The following is a 20,536-nucleotide window of genomic DNA, read 5'->3' on the forward strand; positions in this document are numbered from 1 at the left end:
GGGCTGTAGTAGAGTAGGTTGAGAGCTAGTTCTTTGCCGTCCACATCACCAACAAACTAACATGGTCCAAGCACACCAAGACAGTCACAACAAAACCTATTCCCCCTCAGGAGACTGAAAAGATTTGGCATGGGTCCTCAGATCCTTAAAAGGTTTTACAGCTGCACCTTCGAGAGCATCCTGACGGGTTGCATCAGTGCCTGGTATGGCAACTGCTCGGCCTCCAACCGCAAGGCACTACAGAGGGAAGTGCGTATGACCCAGTACATCACCGGGGCCGAGCTCCCTGTCATCCAGGACATCTATACCAGGTTGTGTCAGAGGAAGGCCCTAAAATTTGTCAAAGACTCCAGCCACACTAGTCATAGACTGTTCTTTCTGCTACCGCACAGCAAGCGGTACCGGAGGGCCAAGTCTAGGTCCAAGAGGCTTCTAAACAGCTTCTACCCCCAAGCCATAAGACTCCTGAACATCTAATCAAATGGCTACCCAGACTATTTGCATTGTAGTTTAAGGGCTTGTACGTAAGCATTTCACTGTAAGGTCTACACTTGTTGTATTCGGCGCATGGACAAATAACGTTTGATTTGATTTATACATACTAGGCAGATAAAGTGTACTCGCCACTAGGTGGCAGTAATAGTGTATTAGTGCTTTCGATATTTAGCTATGCAATTTGCATTAGTGAAAGGTCAAAAGACAAATTCATAGCTAGCTGCCAAGATCTTGCGAAGGAAATATGGATGGAAATACAGACTTTTCTGGCGTTTCAGATGAATGCACGGCAGAATACATTCTCAGTAATGTGGCAGAAGTAGTGGAGAGAATTTTGACGTTTGTACCAACCAAATCCCTGCTCCAAATTGCTTGGTAAGTGACTAGCTAGCTAGCTAACTTTAGGTAGCCAAGGATTCCGGATAACACTGACCGATTAGCCACAGTCAGCTAGCTAGCTAACGTTAGCGAGCACCTGGTTTTTATCAACAATGGCAATGCACGTTACAAGTTCTAAACAGGGCTGGAACTGAATATATGTCGCTAACTAGCAATATACACTAAATGTATCTGTTGGCTGTATACGTTTTGCTTGCAAAAAAGGCGTGCAGCCATGTGAAACTAGCATACGTTAGCTAGCTAACAGGTAGCACAACAGTATTTTAGTAATAATCTTGTATTACAGATTAGTGTTTGACAGCTAAATTAGCTAGCTAAGAAAAGCTTGGAATCTAGCTAACGTTAGCAAATTATCCCCAGACTGGTCGTAAGTATCATGTTTTTTAAACAACTTCCTTGTCATGCCAGGATGAGAGTGAGAGCTAACGACGACTGTCTTCCTTATTGTGCAGTGTTTGCAGACTGTGGATGAACTGTGCACGGAGAGTACTGAGGGTCCAGCAGAAGTTGACGTGGGTGTCTGCCTCTGGACCGTCCAACTATGACGGCCATGCTCTCTGCCACAGCCTGGCTGAAGAAGTGGAGGTCAGTTTGACTACTGAAAATACACAAGAAAAAATACACAACTCTTTCAGGAGATCGTTCATGAATTGTTGATAGAAGTGTCATGAATAGAGCTGAGATGATTACATGCCAGAGAGTAGTATCTCGTGAACAGACGACAATATGAGCGCTGATTGATAACTTGCAGAAGTAGTTCCAGTTTTTCGTCACTAGTTTTATATTTGGACAAATCAAGATTTCGCAGGTGTTACCATATTTTCTAATTTTGGAAGGGGAGGGGACATCTGGCCCATACATTTACCCATAACTTGCAAAGAGTGGATCTCCTCAATCCGGTTCCACTCCTCGTTTTAGCATCTCATCTCTTAACATGTACAGACCCAGAACTTAATCGAGTGTCTGACCAATTACGCAAGACTTTAGTTCTGGGTTAACTGAGATTAGCCAGAGGCATGCTTGTTCGACATTATGCATATCTATCTGTATGCTGTTGCAACAGCCCTACAAGTAGGCTAGTAGAACACAGTAAAGTTATAGCCTGGCTCCTACAGTGGAAGACTATGTGGAGTCTGACATTATTGAAAACTGTAGAAACACCTCTCTCTTAATGTTTGAAGAATGTATACCTGCTGCCCAAAACAGTCTTGGTTATGGTGGACAGCGAGACCTTCAGTGGACAAGACTCTTCCCACAAACAGAAAAAGGGTAAGACGTAACATGTACATTTGCTACTCTGTAGTAAAGCACACTAATAATGCTGGGCCGAGAAGTAAAAAGTACTGTGGCCTCTTATCTACTAGCTAACTTCCATTTAGTTTGTTACTAAACACGTGGTAAGTTATTAAAAGTTGAAGGCTAAGTTGTGAAACCTGCTGCTTATATTAGAGTCTCAGTCAGTAACAATCTAAATGTAAGGCATGTTCTAACCTGTATCCCCTCTTGCAGCACGCAAGACCCACCACAGTCCAGACTCAGTGGAGGAACTGAACAGGCTGTTCCCCAATGGATGTGACATCATGGCCATCGCCACGCCTGGTGTTGTTTGTAAGAACTACAGTATTTTCATATTTCCCTTCCTAATGACCAGAACACCGTGTGGTAACTATTCCATGTGTTATAATATGTTATAACACATAATTCCTACAACACTAACCACTCATAGCTAGCTCTTGTGCGATAATTCATGACACAGGCTGCTGCCAGTGCATGACATTCAGGTCCTTTCCTCTTTGATGCGTGTTGTGCATTCTCATCTACCAGTTTTTGAATGTTAACCAGCTCACTTAAGCGTATCACAGAGGAATGGGTCACCTGTCAACAGGGGATGGTCCACATCAATCTCCCCCTGCCTTATTAACATAGGGTGCTCTGCTTTGGAGCTGGGAAGAGAAGCATGGCGACTAGATATGTCGATAGATACCCTAGTATTCCAGGACTGACAACAGGATCTGTGCTCTGTATTCCTCTATATAATCACTAAGCTGGAGAGAAGTGACACTCCATCAACCAAGTATGCAGATAGTGTCTTTGCTCGCTAACTGAAAATCTAGCTAGGTAATATTGATTTGTTATGTGTTAAATAGTGTTATGTCACATAGATTGAGTGCTTAGAGAACCAGGGAAGTGGAACACCATGCAATATGTTAAAATGCAATTACTGTTAGCTAGCTAACTACTTTAAATATACATCATACATTTACCAATATAAGGAAAAGGACATTGGTTGACAGTATGATTTGTCCTTTTGCCTTTTCCCACAGTAACCCTGAAGAAGGCATTTGCCAAAATGTAGTTTTTTTTTAAAGCAAACTTCCAATGTCCTCCCAAGAGTTGCTGCTGAGTCTCTCTTCATCTTCCCCCACAGTAACTCCCAGTGGCTCCCACTCGGGTCCACCGAAGGAATTCCAAGAAGGAGAAGCTGGCTACGCTATCATGTTCCCTAGGATGGAGGGAGTGGACATCCGCCCCTTTCACTTCTGCAAACGCACCATCTCAGAGTCACACCTGGAGGAAGCAGGTTGCTGAGACCGACTGGGAGTTGAAGTTATGATGATGTCGTGTCTTTGAGTGTGCCGGATTAAGTGATATGACATGCTATTCTATAAAATCCTTTCTCTGTAATTAATATTACCTGATTGAGCTAATCATGTAAATGTAATTAACTAGAAAGTCGGTGCACCACGAAATAATATTTATAGAGCAGTTATCTTCCGAATAAACTCTTAAAGACCTAGTAATATTTTACATCAATAGCAGTCAATATTAATTGTCACCTTATTTCAGTCTCATCTGAAAGTTGTAAATTCTTGGTTATCTTCACGAACCCTGGCTAACAAGTTGAATCAGCAATACAAAATTGGGTTTAATTACAGATATGACAGCTGGTTACACAAAGAAAAGTGGGTTGGGTTTGAGTGAAAGAGCGGGAAGATTGAAGAACAAAGGCAGAAGCAATGTCTCTATCGGGCCGTAGACAGCTACTCTATCGTAAATACAGAATCTTATGCATTCTAAATTACCGCCCATTTGGAAAAGGGAAATGCAATAAATATTTACTCTGAGCTGTGCTTCGGTATGTTGGTCGTAGATGCTGGTCGTGTTGGCCAACAGAGATCTTCCTGTCCTCGGATGAATGTCTCCGGTGGTAAATTGGATACGTTGTAGTAACGTCGTTGTGTGGTAGACGAGATACTCTGTCTGTTCTTTCCTAGCCCACATTTGCAGCTGCTGTTGCTAACTCAACGGATAGGTGGTATCACTTCTGTAGCGAATAAGAGTTCAAAGTTCATACCATTCGCAACCAAAGTTCACGCTGAGGTTGGCTTCGTTCTGTAGTTATCTGAACCCTTCTGACATCGGATCGTCATCCTAATGTACCCAGAACAGGAAGTTATATTGTCGTCATGGCTTCATATAGGAAGGGAGAGGAGGGCGTGTTTCATAGTTTATCACCAATGTCTCTGCACGTGGGCGGGCCACTGAGTCGGGCCTAATTCACTCATGAAAACCCAATTCTCACATTTTAGAAGCTAAAATCACATTTCATCCCCTCACAAATAATTTATTATTCAAACGTTTAAATTGCACAACAATTCCATGTGAACCTGATAACTATAATGTGTAGTCTTTCCACTGTACCGTTTATGTCATCCTATCATTGATGAGAATGTCTCAGATGACAACCGAACTTACATCATATTCATAAAGTACCAACGCATATGTTCAACTGGTTGGATAACCAAAATATGGTTAATTTCCTCCCACCTGCTGATGTTCCCAGAATTTATTTTCTAACCAAGGGATGTTCAATAGTGACATCAGTAGGGTAGAGAGAGGAAGAGGGGGGGAAAGGTATTTATGACTGTCATAAACTTACCCCAGGCCAGCATCATGACAATGACCAGTTCAGAAATATACCTTTCTCCGCTCTCCCACATAGGGGTACCACAGTCAACCATTAAGCTAGTCAGTGCCGGTCTTGTTCTAGCCCAATACAAACCCTGCAGTGTAAAGTTGATACTAGGATTAGTATATGAGTGTGTGATAAATACCAATATTTACAGAAAAAAGATGGCAACAAACATTTCTACAGTATGCTAAACACATCCTTGGCTTTAGCCAACCGTCCACCATAATATGATTCCATCTCTGACCCCTCTCTGTTGTCGTCCTGTCCCCTCAGGGCTGGTGAATAACCCTGATCTGCGTGTGGTGCTGCTCTTTGGCTATGAAGCCTACAAACCCGGAGCAGCCCGCTTCCTTAACCAGGTCCTGGAGCCTTTGGCACGCAGCAAGGCTCTCATCGCTGGGGGCCATGTGGAGAATGTCTTCTCCCCTGAAAGAGAGTGGTGAGTACCTGAGTGATCTGTAACATGTACTGTTCTTTTCAATGCTGAGAAGGGTCAGGAGTTCTCAAACATGGGTCTGGGGTCTTATTTATTGCGACCTCCTAGTAATCTACCAAGCGGCAAAACAACATATGTTTTAAGGTAGTGGGGGTCCTCAGCTGGAGGCTCATCATATTTAGAGGGCCCTGACATGAAAAGTTTGGGAATCCCTACTCTTACTATGCAGCTGTGACTTTGTTTTTGTCTGTCCCGCGATCGTTCTCTGTAACTGTTGCTGGGGCTGGTGCCGTGGTGTAGGTCTGGCCCTGAGTGGTCCCGGGGTTAGGGTTTAGCTTATAGTATTACTATATAGTTATGTGACAGTGGTCTGTCTTTCTCCGTAGCTGTGGCCGGGGGTCGTACGGCGTGGTGGGTCTGGCTCTGAGCGGTCCAAGGATCCAAGGGGCCAGTGTTCTCCTGGAGCAGGACGTGAGCAGCCCCAAGGCAGCCGAGGCCACCATACGGAGACTGAAAGCCGCCAACCTCCCAGAGAGGAACACCCTGGGCTTCATGTTTGCCTGCGTGGGCCGCGGACACAACTATTACAACAACCAACGTAACGTGGAGGCTGACACCTTCCGCAAGGTGTTCCCCAACATCCCACTGTTTGGCTTCTTTGGTAACGGGGAGATTGGGTGTGATCGTATCGTGAAGGAGGACTATACTCTGTGTGACACGGATACGGACAGTCTGCAGCATGGATACACCACTGTTATGACCCTAGTTCACCTTGGTTGAGGGGTCGATGGTCATATTTACATTCAAACTACAGTTTGTTTTGTTCACTTCAGGTTCCTATTGATTAGGTACGAAACGGAAGAAAACCAGAAGAAGCAGAGAGGTACTAACTTAACTGGTCCAATAAGAAACACCTGTTTTACGTTGCAAAATGTTTTGAAACGGTGTGCCCTAATGAATACAACCCTGGTGTCTAGTTCAGAAGACTGTGCACGTAACAATCAGAATCAACAACATTTTGGTTGTAGAATCTTCTCTGGTATGTGATGCTGTTTGAAGTGGCTTACAACATGTACATGTCTTTCTTTTTGTTGTGTTCAACTTTTCCCAATGTAAAGTTTTAACTTTGTCCATTTTGGAAGGGAAATGCAATGTTTTATCTGCTGCAATAGAGGCAAATAGTTCATTGATCCTGCATTGATCAGTTTGAAACTTGAATAGGAAATATTGCTGATATGTTAGTGAGTTTAACAAGGTGCTGATGGGAATCAGAGAAGAAAATACTGTCCATTCATCTCAGTCCTCTGTTACAAAATAATACAGTGGACTTACTCACCAACTGTTACGCTCATATTCAAAACAAAGAACTGAAACTAACTAACTAATCTTGACCAGATGGTTTCTCACACCTTATAGTGAAAAGTTACTGACACTTCATGTCCAATTAACAAATATAATTGTTATTAATTATTATAAATAATTGTTGAGATTACCGATCAGGCACTTTTTAGTTAAGAAGATAAGGAAAGTAACATGTTTTGAACCTTTTGAGAAAAATTCAGTTTGTCTTGATTTCAATGTTTTCTCCTGTATGTGCTTTGACACATGCCCCTCTTTTAGTGTTAGATATGGAGAAACGCTTTTTGAATTGCAATTAAATCAAGGCCTATTCCTACTACCTTTATAAGACTATTTCACACACTGGGCAATTCCACGATAACAGAGTGAGGCTGAGACTCTGAATTTTCACGTCAAACAGAAAGCAATGATTGCAAAGTTAAACCAACCATACAACTCTATGCATAAGGATGGCTTTTATAAAGACATTTACTTGAAAAACAGAACAGTGAACAGTGGGGCGGCAGGTAGCCTCGTGGTTAGGGCGTTGGGCCAGTAACCAAAAGGTTGCTAAATCGAATCCCCGAGCTGACAAAGTAAAAATCTGTCGTTCTGCCCCTGAACAAGACAGTTAACCCACTGTTCCTAGGCCGTCATAATAAGAATTTGCTCTTAAGTGACGTGCCAATTTAAATTTACAAAATTTAAAAAGATGCAAAGTTTGGTAGCAGAATGAGGGTTTGTGCTGTTATTGTGGAATTGCCTCACTAGCTTCTATTTACTCAAATGTATTCCGTGGTTTAGACTAAATCTTTCTGTCGTTCTTCATACTGTCTTGTAAGGTCATATTTGTTGCTTCATTGGAACTGGTGGTTTTAAAATGTGTTATTTTACATGTTCCACTCCCAAACAGGGTATTCCAGCCATTATATGACTGTGTGATAAACATACCATGTACAAACAGTTTTGTAGTTGGGATTCTGTACAATATTCTGCTTCATTTACGAACATATTATAATTCTGAAGACATTCCTGATGACAGTATTTGTTTTGTTTATGAAGGTATGAGGTAGATGTTCTGAAAATAGGTATGAAGGTATGAACACATGAGAAATGTTCGGGAAGTTCAAAACAGTTCTTTGGAGATTAATGTGCAATTTGACCAACCTATATGTTTGGCTAAATGGTTTTGATTGCTTCTGTTTTTTGTTTAGAATAAGCTATTTTAAGGTATAACTTTTCAGTATAGTATACAAGTTATTCTCCTGATCCTGAAATGTAAGATCACTGTTCATAGTTTTCTGTGACCTAACACAACCATTCTGTTACCACACAATGTTACCACACAACCATTCTGTGTAGAGTTATTGGGATTATTTTAGAATTGTTCTTTAAATTGTTTTCTCTGGCTTTAATATGATGAGCAAAATGTTTAAGGTTACAAGCACTTTTCAACTATGTGTGCCAAATATGTTTGGTTTATTTCAAATTCAATAAATGACTGCCATTGAAATATCTTCTCACTCTCTGGCTTTCTCTATCTCTAACTCCTGCACAAGAGTCACAACGTGGACTTCAGGTTTAGGTATCCTGATTTATCATAATGGACTTCAGGTTTAGGTATCCTGATTTATCATAATGGACTTCAGGTTTAGGTATCCTGATTTATCATAATGGACTTCAGGTTTAGGTATCCTGATTTATCATAATGGACTTCAGGTTTAGGTATCCTGATTTATCATAATGGAGAAAAAAAATGTGCATCTAATGATTTTCAGAACATCTTCCAATATCATATTCTACAACCAATGTACTTAACAATTAAAGAATAACAGAATAGTAAAACCTGCCATTTACATATGTTTTCTTATATAACAGGCCTAATTGTTCAGAATTGCTCTATCATAGACTACAATTAATTCATATCGACCATTTCCGAAAGCCTAACCTTGACAAGCAGGCGTGTTTGATATAAGGCTGCGAAGACGCTATGAGATTGATTGATGTGCGCTCTAACCATCGACTGGCTATTCCTGGTGAATGACAAACTGTTAAGCCAATTGGTAGAAAGATCATTTATATTCCCATAGTATCTTGAATTTACGAAACGATAAAAACGTAAAGCCTATGGACATGGAGAAAGGCAGCTCGGGCATAAAGCTATAGGCCTACAAATCAAGTGAGGTGACTGTACCTCAGTTTTCATTCGATTATCAGGATTTGGAACTAGAATCCACAGAGAGTAAACATGTGAGTCGTGACCGAAGCAAGCAATGACAATGTTATAGCTTCGATACTGACACTATTCGGCATGAAAATAAACGGCAATGTTTTTGACGTTGTTTCGCGGGGATTATGCTACTATTCTCGGTTTTGAAAGGGAGAGAGCAGCGCGGCACTAGAGAAGCCGCAGGTTAATCACGTTTTCAGCACCGAGACAGCTCCTTGTGGAAGAGGTCTATATTCGGCAGCAAGGAGTCCCTTCTGCGATCGCGGGGGAAGCCCTCAACCCTCACTAGCAATTTTGGAGCGGTGTAGCCAACAACACACACAACGTTCTGACCTTTCTTCCTCCACTCTCCAATGATGCTGGTTATTTGGTGGTCAGTCAGGCAGGGACACTTAATATAATCTTGCTGAACGACGATGGTGCTTGCATTTCGGCTCCAGTCTTTTCGTTTTGCACAGGATTCTAAGCAGCAGCAGCAACGGTGCTTGTCCAATGTAAAAGTGCTAAGGAAGGCAGCAGCCTACACATCGCCACGAGCTTGGAGCACGAGCCTCACTCGTGCTGATCATCACAGAGGGAGACATTATCACGAGCACGCGGCCAACTGGAGGCTCGATTAGACTGTCAACAATGTAAATCAAGACAGGTAGGAAGGTTCTTCTTTGGTTGAACTGAATAATAGATTAGTTGTACATTGCCGGGGCACTCCTCGGTGTAGCCTACAACGGGGACCACCCCCGCTTTACGCACTAGGCTACTATAGTCTCTCGAGTCTCTGCTTCTATATTCAGGTACTACAGCGACTAAGTATAGTCCTAACGTGGATTAATGCTTGGTTTAGTCCGTTTCAATTACAATTTCCAGTAGGTTTACATTATTATTATTTCCCGAAAAGGGAGGCAAACATTTTCATGTCAAGCTACCTGTCAGTTTGGTTTTGGATATGGGGCTGAGTTGTGCTTTGAATTTTATGCAATACTACAGAAAAGCCTTGTAAAATTAAGTAAGTGTGAAGAAACCTCAGTTATGAAGTAAGGGGGCCGTTAGCCTACTTTACTATTCAATGAACTGTGTGAGACCCAGCGCATGTTCCAAATAGCCTACATAGGCTCACTTAAATGTAGTGCACTATATAGTAAGTAGATTAGAGGCGAGATGGATCGGAACTGATAGGCTCCTGTAGCTTATTAAGGTCATGCAGAGACCAGTGGACAGACCTCTACTTGATATTTTGTGCTGATCAGGCAAAGCACATTCTATGAACTCTCACCATTCAAACACCATGGTCGAAAAAAGGGTATTCAAGAGAATTTGCTTAACATAACCCTGTTTACAGTAAGTTGGGATGTGCTAACAACCTCCAGTTGTTGTAGTCTTTAGTAGAAGTCTCTCTATATACCTTCTCACCAGCACCATCTGAAATGTAATGATGGGCAACACAGAAAGATTTGACCTGTAATGTCTCTCACATCTTCTCCATTTAAAGTATTGGTACTGTAGTGTATGTCTTGCGTTTAAAGTGTTATTGAATGACTCATACATAGCCTACCATACTCTCAGGGGATTGCTATAATAATGTGTCACTGTCTGTCATCAATCATATCTAAATAAAGACCAAGCACCTGGGTAGGTTTTCACTCATGCATGTCCTGTGTCAAGCGTAATGGATTTTCCTAGCAGTAACGCAACAATGGACTCATTCTATGGTGAGAGCAGCTCTTTAGGAGTATTATCCAGCAGACATGCAGGTGATGTGCTCTTACCATAGACATAGAATTAATAATATTTTACTTTGAAGAATTGCCGTTGTAGGTTACTCTTCAAGCTACAATTATAGTTCTTCATTGTCTTAGTATCCCCATACTGTTTCTGGTGCCAGTATACAATGTTTTACTGAACTCATAAACATCTTAGTGTAATACGGATGTAATATGGTTGTAGTACATGTCAGGTGTAATTGATATTTAATTCAATCCCCAGGTTCAACATGAGTCCAGCAGAGTCTATCTGGTGTGGTGAACTCAGAAGAGAGGCATAGAGAACTGAGTGAAGATCATAGCCTCCTCCTCTTCCTCTCTCCATCGCCATCACCATCCACCAACATGGCTAACCCTCAGTAAGTATAGTACATTCCACCACCCAGTGTGTGTATCTCCTCTCTGTCCCCCCCCCCAGAACATGACCTGTGCTCAGTAATATCTCTCTCCCCCCAGAACATGATCTGTGTTCAGTATGATCTCTCTCCCCCCAGAACATGACCTGTGTTCAGTATGATCTCTCTCCCCCAGAACATGATCTGTGCTCAGTATGATCTCTCTCCCCCCAGAACATGATCTGTGCTCAGTATGATCTCTCTCCCCCAGAACATGACCTGTGCTCAGTATGATCTCTCTCCCCCCAGAACATGATCTGTGCTCAGTATGATCTCTCTCCCCCAGAACATGACCTGTGCTCAGTCAGATATCTCTCCCCCCCAGAACATGATCTGTGCTCAGTAAGATATCTCTCCCCCCCCCAGAACATGACCTGTGCTCAGTAAGATGTCTCCCCCCAGAACATGATCTGTGCTCAGTATGATCTCTCTCCCCCCAGAACATGACTTGTGTTCAGTATGATCTCTCTCCCCCCAGAACATGATCTGTGCTCAGTATGATCTCTCTCCCCCCAGAACATGACCTGTGTTCAGTATGATCTCTCTTCCCCCAGAACACGATCTGTGCTCAGTAAGACGTTTCCCTCTTTACCAGACTTCTCTGACCTCCTCTCACCTCTCTTCCTGAATAATAAATATGGTATTGTACACACTGGCATGCACGCAAACACACGGACACACTGACACACACGCACACACACACACACACAGACACACACACAGAGAAAGTGAGAGAGAGAGATAGCGAGAGGGAGAGAGAGACAGAAAAGGAGACAAAGAGGGAGACAGAGACAGAGAGAGGCGGAGCGAGAGGGAAAAAGAGAGAGGGAGAGAGAGAGATTAATTAATTTGTTAATTTTTTGTTAATTTTTGTTGTTTTTCACTTTATATATTCACTTTGTATGTTGTCTACCTCACTTGCTTTGGCAATGTTAACACATGTTTCCCATGCCAATAAAACCCTTGAATTGAATTGAATTGAATTGAGAGAGAGAGAGAGGGAAAACGACAATGGCCCTGTTACAGACAGAGGCAGAGCTCAATGATATTGCAGAGGGGCACCTCATTGGTCAGCTCATTTGGAATTCTGCAGTCTAGCCGCTCTTTCACAAATTCCTCTTACCTTGCCATTTTTTCTTGCTATCCTCAAGTCTTTTGATTGGTTGATTTATTGATGAGTGTGTGTGTGAGAGAATGTGTTGGCGTGAGATAGAGAGAGAGCGATAAGGAGATAGAAACAAGATAGTTCAACATTTCCTTGCAGAAACATACCCGACTAATGAACAATTGCTTATGCAGTGATGATCTTCTTAGTGGTTACTCCCAGTTGCATGATCAGTAGGGATGGTGAGAGGCCAGGACAGGTCTGGTCTAATGGAGACGTGTAGTGTAGGGCGAGAGGACCAAGGAGACTGAAGAGGAGGCTTACGTCTTTAGGCCTGATCTTGACTGTGGCATCTATAGTTCCTTGAGCTTATTTGGTCTCACTTGACTTAATTATTAGTCTTCAGCAGGATGTATGTAACTAGCCAAGCTCATTATCCAAACCAGTAATAAATGAATGGGAAATTAAAAGCCCTCCTTCACTGTTCTCTGTCCGTTTGTGTGACAGCCAGTCAGGGGAGTGGATTTATTCTGTGCCCTGTCGGTCCAATTCTATTCTGTCACTCTGTCTTGCTCAGTCAGTGGCGTAGGGCTGTAGCCTATCTCTGGGCCCAGTTGTTTAAGATTCTGAAGGGTTGCAGGACAGCACCATTCATCTTTCTCTCCGTTGCTGTTTACCCTGTTGTTTATTCAATGCCAACAGGAGGGTGGGGAGGTTGGAGGGCTCTGCCTCTGTTGTTCAGCATGCTGAGGTTGACAAGCACATGGTGTCTGTCTGAGCAGAGTCATGTTCCTGTGAGTCTTTTCCAAGCAGAACAGTAACACAGGGATGGATGGATGCTTGGGCCAGCTGATCTATTAGACCTCATCTATTACAGAAGATAACAAGGAATCTGTTAGGAAGTCTCCATTACATGCATCTAGGTTTAGTAGCAGGAAACAAATTGTTTTTGTTGTTGTTGTGAAGAGGGTGCTATTTCATGCTGTAGGTGATTCGCATCTTAGCAAATGTCTGGATTGAAACGGTACTTTATTTCATTCCTGATGATTTTCTGCCTAGAAAATCCTTTCTGGAAGTTATATCGTTTAACATGTTACAAATCAAGTCTATATCATAATACAGCCCATTCCCATTTCACTGATCACTTTTCTACGCAGACTCTTTAGCTTTGAGCCTCAGGTAACCTCAAACACACTGCAGTTCAGTCCGACTGTAAAGAGCCAAGACCTTTCCTCTGCTGACAGTACAGGACAGCAGCTCTCCAGGAGGGTCTCTCATCATCAGTGTGTCTCCCAGTCCTGGTATCTGTAAAGGTCAGATGAGACTGGTCACACTGTGCCTGTCTGAAACATGCCATGCCTACAGCTTCCTGAAACCAGACTCATTTATCATTATGGAGATTTCCTGCATAAAGTCAATGCTGATGGAGTGTACACATAGGCTAGCACATACTGTAATATTAGGAAAGGCATCAAGACAAGCCTAAGAGGAAGAGGTGAAGGAAGGTTTAGGAAGCAGATTCATGTGTCTTTGTGGATAGGTTGAATGGAGTGGAGTGAGCATGTACATGGGTTGGATGGAGTGGAGTGAGCATGTACATGGGTTGGATGGAGTGGAGTGAGCATGTACATGGGTTGGATGGAGTGGAGTGAGCATGTACATGGGTTGGATGGAGTGGAGTGAGCATGTACATGGGTTGGATGGAGTGGAGTGTGCATGTACATGGGTTGGATGGAGTGGAGTGTGCATTTACATGGGTTGTATGGAGTGGAGTGTGCATTTACATTGGTTGTATGGAGTGGAGTGTGCATTTACATGGGTTATATGGAGTGGAGTGAGCATGTACATGGGTTGAATGGAGTGGAGTGTGCATTTACATGGGTTGTATGGAGTGGAGTGTGCATTTACATGGGTTGTATGGAGTGGAGTGAGCATGTACATGGGTTGTATGGAGTGGAGTGTGCATTTACATGGGTTGGATGGAGTGGAGTGTGCATGTACATGGGTTGTATGGAGTGGAGTGAGCATGTACATGGGTTGAATGGAGTGGAGTGAGCATTTACATGGGTTGAATGGAGTGGAGTGTGCATGTACATGGGTTGGATTGAGTGGAGTGAGCATGTACATGGGTTGGATGGAGGGGAGTGAGCATGTACATGGGTTGGATGGAGTGGAGTGGAGTGTGCATGTACATGGGTTGGATGGAGGGGAGTGAGCATTTACATGGGTTGGATGGAGTGGAGTGTGCATGTACATGGGTTGGATGGAGTGGAGTGTGCATGTACATGGGTTGGATGGAGGGGAGTGAGCATGTACATGGATTGGATGGTGGAGTGAGCATGTACATGGGTTGGATGGAGTGGAGTGAGCATGTACATGGGTTGGATGGAGGGGAGTGGAGTGTGCATGTACATGGGTTGGATGGAGGGGAGTGAGCATTTACATGGGTTGGATGGAGTGGAGTGTGCATGTACATGGGTTGGATGGAGTGGAGTGGAGTGTGCATGTACATGGGTTGGATGGAGTGGAGTGAGCATGTACATGGATTGGATGGTGGAGTGAGCATGTACATGGGCTGGATGGAGTGGAGTGAGCATGTACATGGGTTGGATGGAGTGGAGTGGAGTGGAGTGTGCATGTACATGGGTTGGATGGAGTGGAGTGAGCATGTACATGGGTTGGATGGAGTGGAGTGAGCATGTACATGGGTTGGATGGAGTGGAGTGAGCATGTACATGGGTTGGATGGAGTGGAGTGTGCATGTACATGGGTTGGATGAAGTGGAGTGTGCATTTACATGGGTTGTATGGAGTGGAGTGTGCATTTACATGGGTTGTATGGAGTGGAGTGTGCATTTACATGGGTTATATGGAGTGGAGTGAGCATGTACATGGGTTGAATGGAGTGGAGTGTGCATTTACATGGGTTGTATGGAGTGGAGTGTGCATTTACATGGGTTGTATGGAGTGGAGTGAGCATGTACATGGGTTGTATGGAGTGGAGTGTGCATTTACATGGGTTGGATGGAGTGGAGTGTGCATGTACATGGGTTGTATGGAGTGGAGTGAGCATGTACATGGGTTGAATGGAGTGGAGTGAGCATTTACATGGGTTGGATGGAGTGGAGTGTGCATGTACATGGGTTGGATTGAGTGGAGTGAGCATGTACATGGGTTGGATGGAGGGGAGTGAGCATGTACATGAGTTGGATGGAGTGGAGTGGAGTGTGCATGTACATGGGTTGGATGGAGGGGAGTGAGCATTTACATGGGTTGGATGGAGTGGAGTGTGCATGTACATGGGTTGGATGGAGTGGAGTGGAGTGGAGTGTGCATGTACATGGGTTGGATGGAGTGGAGTGAGCATGTACATGGATTGGATGGTGGAGTGAGCATGTACATGGGCTGGATGGAGTGGAGTGAGCATGTACATGGGTTGGATGGAGTGGAGTGGAGATGGAGTGTGCATGTACATGTGTTGGATGGAGTGGAGTGTGCATGTACATGGATTGGATGGTGGAGTGAGCATGTACATGGGTTGGATGGAGTGGAGTGAGCATGTACATGGGTTGGATGGTGGAGTGTGCATGTACATGGGTTGGATGGTGGAGTGTGCATGTACATGGGTTGGATGGAGTGGAGTGAGCATGTACATGGATTGGATGTTGGAGTGATCATGTATATGGGTTGGATGGAGTGGAGTGAGCATGTACATGGGTTGGATGGAGGGGAGTGGAGTGTGCATGTACATGGGTTGGATGGAGGGGAGTGAGCATTTACATGGGTTGGATGGAGTGGAGTGAGCATGTACATGGGTTGGATGGAGTGGAGTGGAGTGTGCATGTACATGGGTTGGATGGAGTGGAGTGTGCATGTACATGGATTGGATGGTGGAGTGAGCATGTACATGGGCTGGATGGAGTGGAGTGAGCATGTACATGGGTTGGATGGAGTGGAGTGGAGTGTGCATGTACATGGGTTGGATGGAGTGGAGTGTGCATTTACATGGGTTGTATGGAGTGGAGTGTGCATTTACATGGGTTATATGGAGTGGAGTGAGCATGTACATGGGTTGAATGGAGTGGAGTGTGCATTTACATGGGTTGTATGGAGTGGAGTGTGCATTTACATGGGTTGTATGGAGTGGAGTGAGCATGTACATGGGTTGTATGGAGTGGAGTGTGCATTTACATGGGTTGGATGGAGTGGAGTGTGCATGTACATGGGTTGTATGGAGTGGAGTGAGCATGTACATGGGTTGAATGGAGTGGAGTGAGCATTTACATGGGTTGGATGGAGTGGAGTGTGCATGTACATGGGTTGGTTTGAGTGGAGTGAGCATGTACATGGGTTGGATGGAGGGGAGTGAGCATGTACATGGGTTGGATGGAGTGGAGTGGAGTGTGCATGTACATGGGTTGGATGGAGGGGAGTGAGCATTTACATGGGTTGGATGGAGTGGAGTGTGCATGTACATGGGTTGGATGGAGTGGAGTGGAGTGTGCATGTACATGGATTGGATGGAGTGGAGTGAGCATGTACATGGATTGGATGGTGGAGTGAGCATGTACATGGGCTGGATGGAGTGGAGTGAGCATGTACATGGGTTGGATGGAGTGGAGTGGAGATGGAGTGTGCATGTACATGTGTTGGATAGAGTGGAGTGTGCATGTACATGGATTGGATGGTGGAGTGAGCATGTACATGGGTTGGATGGAGTGGAGTGAGCATGTACATGGGTTGGATGGTGGAGTGTGCATGTACATGGGTTGGATGGTGGAGTGTGCATGTACATGGGTTGGATGGAGTGGAGTGAGCATGTACATGGATTGGATGGTGGAGTGAGCATGTACATGGGTTGGATGGAGTGGAGTGAGCATGTACATGGGTTGGATGGAGGGGAGTGGAGTGTGCATGTACATGGGTTGGATGGAGGGGAGTGAGCATTTACATGGGTTGGATGGAGTGGAGTGAGCATGTACATGGGTTGGATGGAGTGGAGTGGAGTGTGCATGTACATGGGTTGGATGGAGTGGAGTGTGCATGTACATGGATTGGATGGTGGAGTGAGCATGTACATGGGCTGGATGGAGTGGAGTGAGCATGTACATGGGTTGGATGGAGTGGAGTGGAGTGTGCATGTACATGGGTTGGATGGAGTGGAGTGTGCATGTACATGGATTGGATGGTGGAGTGAGCATGTACATGGGTTGGATGGAGTGGAGTGAGCATGTACATGGGTTGGATGGTGGAGTGTGCATGTACATGGGTTGTATGGAGTGGAGTGTGCATTTACATGGGTTGGATGGAGTGGAGTGTGCATGTACATGGGTTGTATGGAGTGGAGTGAGCATGTACATGGGTTGAATGGAGTGGAGTGAGCATTTACATGGGTTGGATGGAGTGGAGTGTGCATGTACATGGGTTGGATTGAGTGGAGTGAGCATGTACATGGGTTGGATGGAGGGGAGTGAGCATGTACATGGGTTGGATGGAGTGGAGTGGAGTGTGCATGTACATGGGTTGGATGGAGGGGAGTGAGCATTTACATGGGTTGGATGGAGTGGAGTGTGCATGTACATGGGTTGGATGGAGTGGAGTGTGCATGTACATGGGTTGGATGGAGGGGAGTGAGCATGTACATGGATTGGATGGTGGAGTGAGCATGTACATGGGTTGGATGGAGTGGAGTGAGCATGTACATGGGTTGGATGGAGGGGAGTGGAGTGTGCATGTACATGGGTTGGATGGAGGGGAGTGAGCATTTACATGGGTTGGATGGAGTGGAGTGTGCATGTACATGGGTTGGATGGAGTGGAGTGGAGTGTGCATGTACATGGGTTGGATGGAGTGGAGTGAGCATGTACATGGATTGGATGGTGGAGTGAGCATGTACATGGGCTGGATGGAGTGGAGTGAGCATGTACATGGGTTGGATGGAGTGGAGTGGAGTGGAGTGTGCATGTACATGGGTTGGATGGAGTGGAGTGAGCATGTACATGGGTTGGATGGAGTGGATTGAGCATGTACATGGGTTGGATGGAGTGGAGTGAGCATGTACATGGGTTGGATGGAGTGGAGTGTGCATGTACATGGGTTGGATGGAGTGGAGTGTGCATTTACATGGGTTGTATGGAGTGGAGTGTGCATTTACATGGGTTATATGGAGTGGAGTGAGCATGTACATGGGTTGAATGGAGTGGAGTGTGCATTTACATGGGTTGTATGGAGTGGAGTGTGCATTTACATGGGTTGTATGGAGTGGAGTGAGCATGTACATGGGTTGGATGGAGGGGAGTGAGCATGTACATGGGTTGGATGGAGTGGAGTGGAGTGTGCATGTACATGGGTTGGATGGAGGGGAGTGAGCATTTACATGGGTTGGATGGAGTGGAGTGTGCATGTACATGGGTTGGATGGAGTGGAGTGGAGTGTGCATGTACATGGGTTGGATGGAGTGGAGTGAGCATGTACATGGATTGGATGGTGGAGTGAGCATGTACATGGGCTGGATGGAGTGGAGTGAGCATGTACATGGGTTGGATGGAGTGGAGTGGAGATGGAGTGTGAATGTACATGTGTTGGATGGAGAGGAGTGTGCATGTACATGGATTGGATGGTGGAGTGAGCATGTACATGGGTTGGATGGAGTGGAGTGAGCATGTACATGGGCTGGATGGTGGAGTGTGCATGTACATGGGTTGGATGGTGGAGTGTGCATGTACATGGGTTGGATGGAGTGGAGTGAGCATGTACTTGGATTGGATGGTGGAGTGAGCATGTACATGGGTTGGATGGAGTGGAGTGAGCATGTACATGGGTTGGATGGAGGGGAGTGGAGTGTGCATGTACGTGGGTTGGATGGAGGGGAGTGAGCATTTACATGGGTTGGATGGAGTGGAGTGAGCATGTACATGGGTTGGATGGAGTGGAGTGGAGTGTGCATGTACATGGGTTGGATGGAGTGGAGTGTGCATGTACATGGATTGGATGGTGGAGTGAGCATGTACATGGGCTGGATGGAGTGGAGTGAGCATGTACATGGGTTGGATGGAGTGGAGTGGAGTGTGCATGTACATGGGTTGGATGGAGTGGAGTGTGCATGTACATGGATTGGATGGTGGAGTGAGCATGTACATGGGTTGGATGGAGTGGAGTGAGCATGTACATGGGTTGGATGGTGGAGTGTGCATGTACATGGGTTGGATGGTGGAGTGTGCATGTACATGGGTTGGATGGAGGGGAGTGAGCATTTACATGGGTTGGATGGAGTGGAGTGAGCATGTACATGGATTGGATGGTGGAGTGAGCATGTACATGGGCTGGATGGAGTGGAGTGTGCATGTACAGTGCCAGTGAAAGGTTTGGACACACCTACTCATTTAAGTGTTTTTTCTTATTTTTACTATTTTCTATATTGTAGAATAATAGTGAAGACATCAAAACTATGAAATAACACATATAGAATAATTTAGTAACCAGAAAAATGTTAAACAAATCCAAATATATTTTAGATTTTAGATTCTTCAAAGTAGCCACCCTTTGCCTTGATGACAGCTTTGCACACTCTCGGCATTCTCGCAACAATCTTCACCTGGAATGCTTTTCCAACAGTCTTGAAGCATTTCCCACATATGCTGAGCACTTGTTGGTAGCTTTTCCCTCACTCTGCAGTCCAACTCATCCCAAACCATCTCAATTGGGTTGAGGTTGGGTGATTGTGGAAGCCAGGTCATCTGATGCAGCACTCCATCACTCTCCTTCTTGGTCAAATATCCCTTACACAGCCAGGGGGTGTGTTGGGTCATTGTCCTGTTGAAAACAAATGATAAGCGCAAACCCGCATATCGCTGCAGAATGATGTGGTAGCCATGCTGGTTAAGTGTGCCTTGAATTCTAAATAACTCACAGACAGTGTCACCAGCAAAGCACCCCTACACCATCACACCTCCTCCTCCATGCTTCACGGTGGGAACTACACATGCAGAGATCATCCGTTCACCTACTCTGCGTCTCACAAAGACACAGCGTCTGGAACCAAAAATCTCAAATTTGGACTCATCAGACCAAAGGACAGATTTCCACCAGTCTAATGTCCATTGCTCGTGTTTCTTGGCCGAAGCTCTTCATCTTACTGGTGTCCTTTAGTAGTGGTTTCTTTGCAGAAATTCGATCATGAATTCGATCATGAAATTCAATCATGGGGCGGCAGGAAGCCTAGAGGTTAGAGCGTTGGACTAGTAAACGAAAGGTTGCAAGATCAAATCCCCGAGCTGACAAGGTAAAAAGCTGTTGTTCTGCCCCTGAACAAAGAAGTTGTTCATAGGTTGTCATTGAAAGTAAGAATTTGTTCTTAACTGACTTGCCTAAGCATGTACATGGGTTGGATGGAGTGGAGTGAGCATGTAC

General features: G+C 44.7%; 2 protein-coding genes across 2 annotated transcripts in view; both read left to right on the forward strand.

Moving 5' to 3' along the window:
• Positions 1–649: 649 nt before the first annotated feature.
• On the forward strand, positions 650–8,160 carry LOC109885896 (F-box only protein 22). The gene is made up of 7 exons (XM_031820565.1): positions 650–870; positions 1,347–1,479; positions 2,076–2,163; positions 2,404–2,502; positions 3,323–3,475; positions 5,141–5,306; positions 5,690–8,160. The coding sequence occupies exons 1-7, from the start codon at positions 740–742 to the stop codon at positions 6,081–6,083; spliced, it is 1,164 nt and encodes a 387-aa protein (XP_031676425.1). The 5' UTR covers positions 650–739; the 3' UTR covers positions 6,084–8,160.
• A 604-nt stretch (positions 8,161–8,764) lies between these two features.
• Positions 8,765–20,536, forward strand: part of LOC116371669 (transmembrane protein 266-like) — a 73,222-nt gene continuing 61,450 nt past the window's right edge. The window contains exons 1-2 of the mRNA XM_031820576.1: positions 8,765–9,517; positions 10,852–10,987. Coding sequence (XP_031676436.1) covers positions 10,974–10,987 — 14 coding nt within the window. The 5' untranslated portion in view covers positions 8,765–9,517; positions 10,852–10,973. The remainder of the gene's footprint in view (positions 9,518–10,851; positions 10,988–20,536) is intronic.

The sequence above is a fragment of the Oncorhynchus kisutch genome, unplaced genomic scaffold (assembly GCF_002021735.2).
Source record: "Oncorhynchus kisutch isolate 150728-3 unplaced genomic scaffold, Okis_V2 scaffold3499, whole genome shotgun sequence".
NCBI lineage: Eukaryota > Metazoa > Chordata > Actinopteri > Salmoniformes > Salmonidae > Oncorhynchus > Oncorhynchus kisutch.

Bases quoted from the DNA above. Each gene is read 5' to 3' on its own strand.
- LOC109885896 (XM_031820565.1), top strand. From the start codon at position 740: ATGGATGGAAATACAGACTTTTCTGGCGTTTCAGATGAATGCACGGCA. The intron at 871-1,346 runs GTAAGTGACTAG...CTTATTGTGCAG, and splicing joins TCCCTGCTCCAAATTGCTTG to TGTTTGCAGACTGTGGATGA. The intron at 1,480-2,075 runs GTCAGTTTGACT...TAATGTTTGAAG, and splicing joins GCCTGGCTGAAGAAGTGGAG to AATGTATACCTGCTGCCCAA.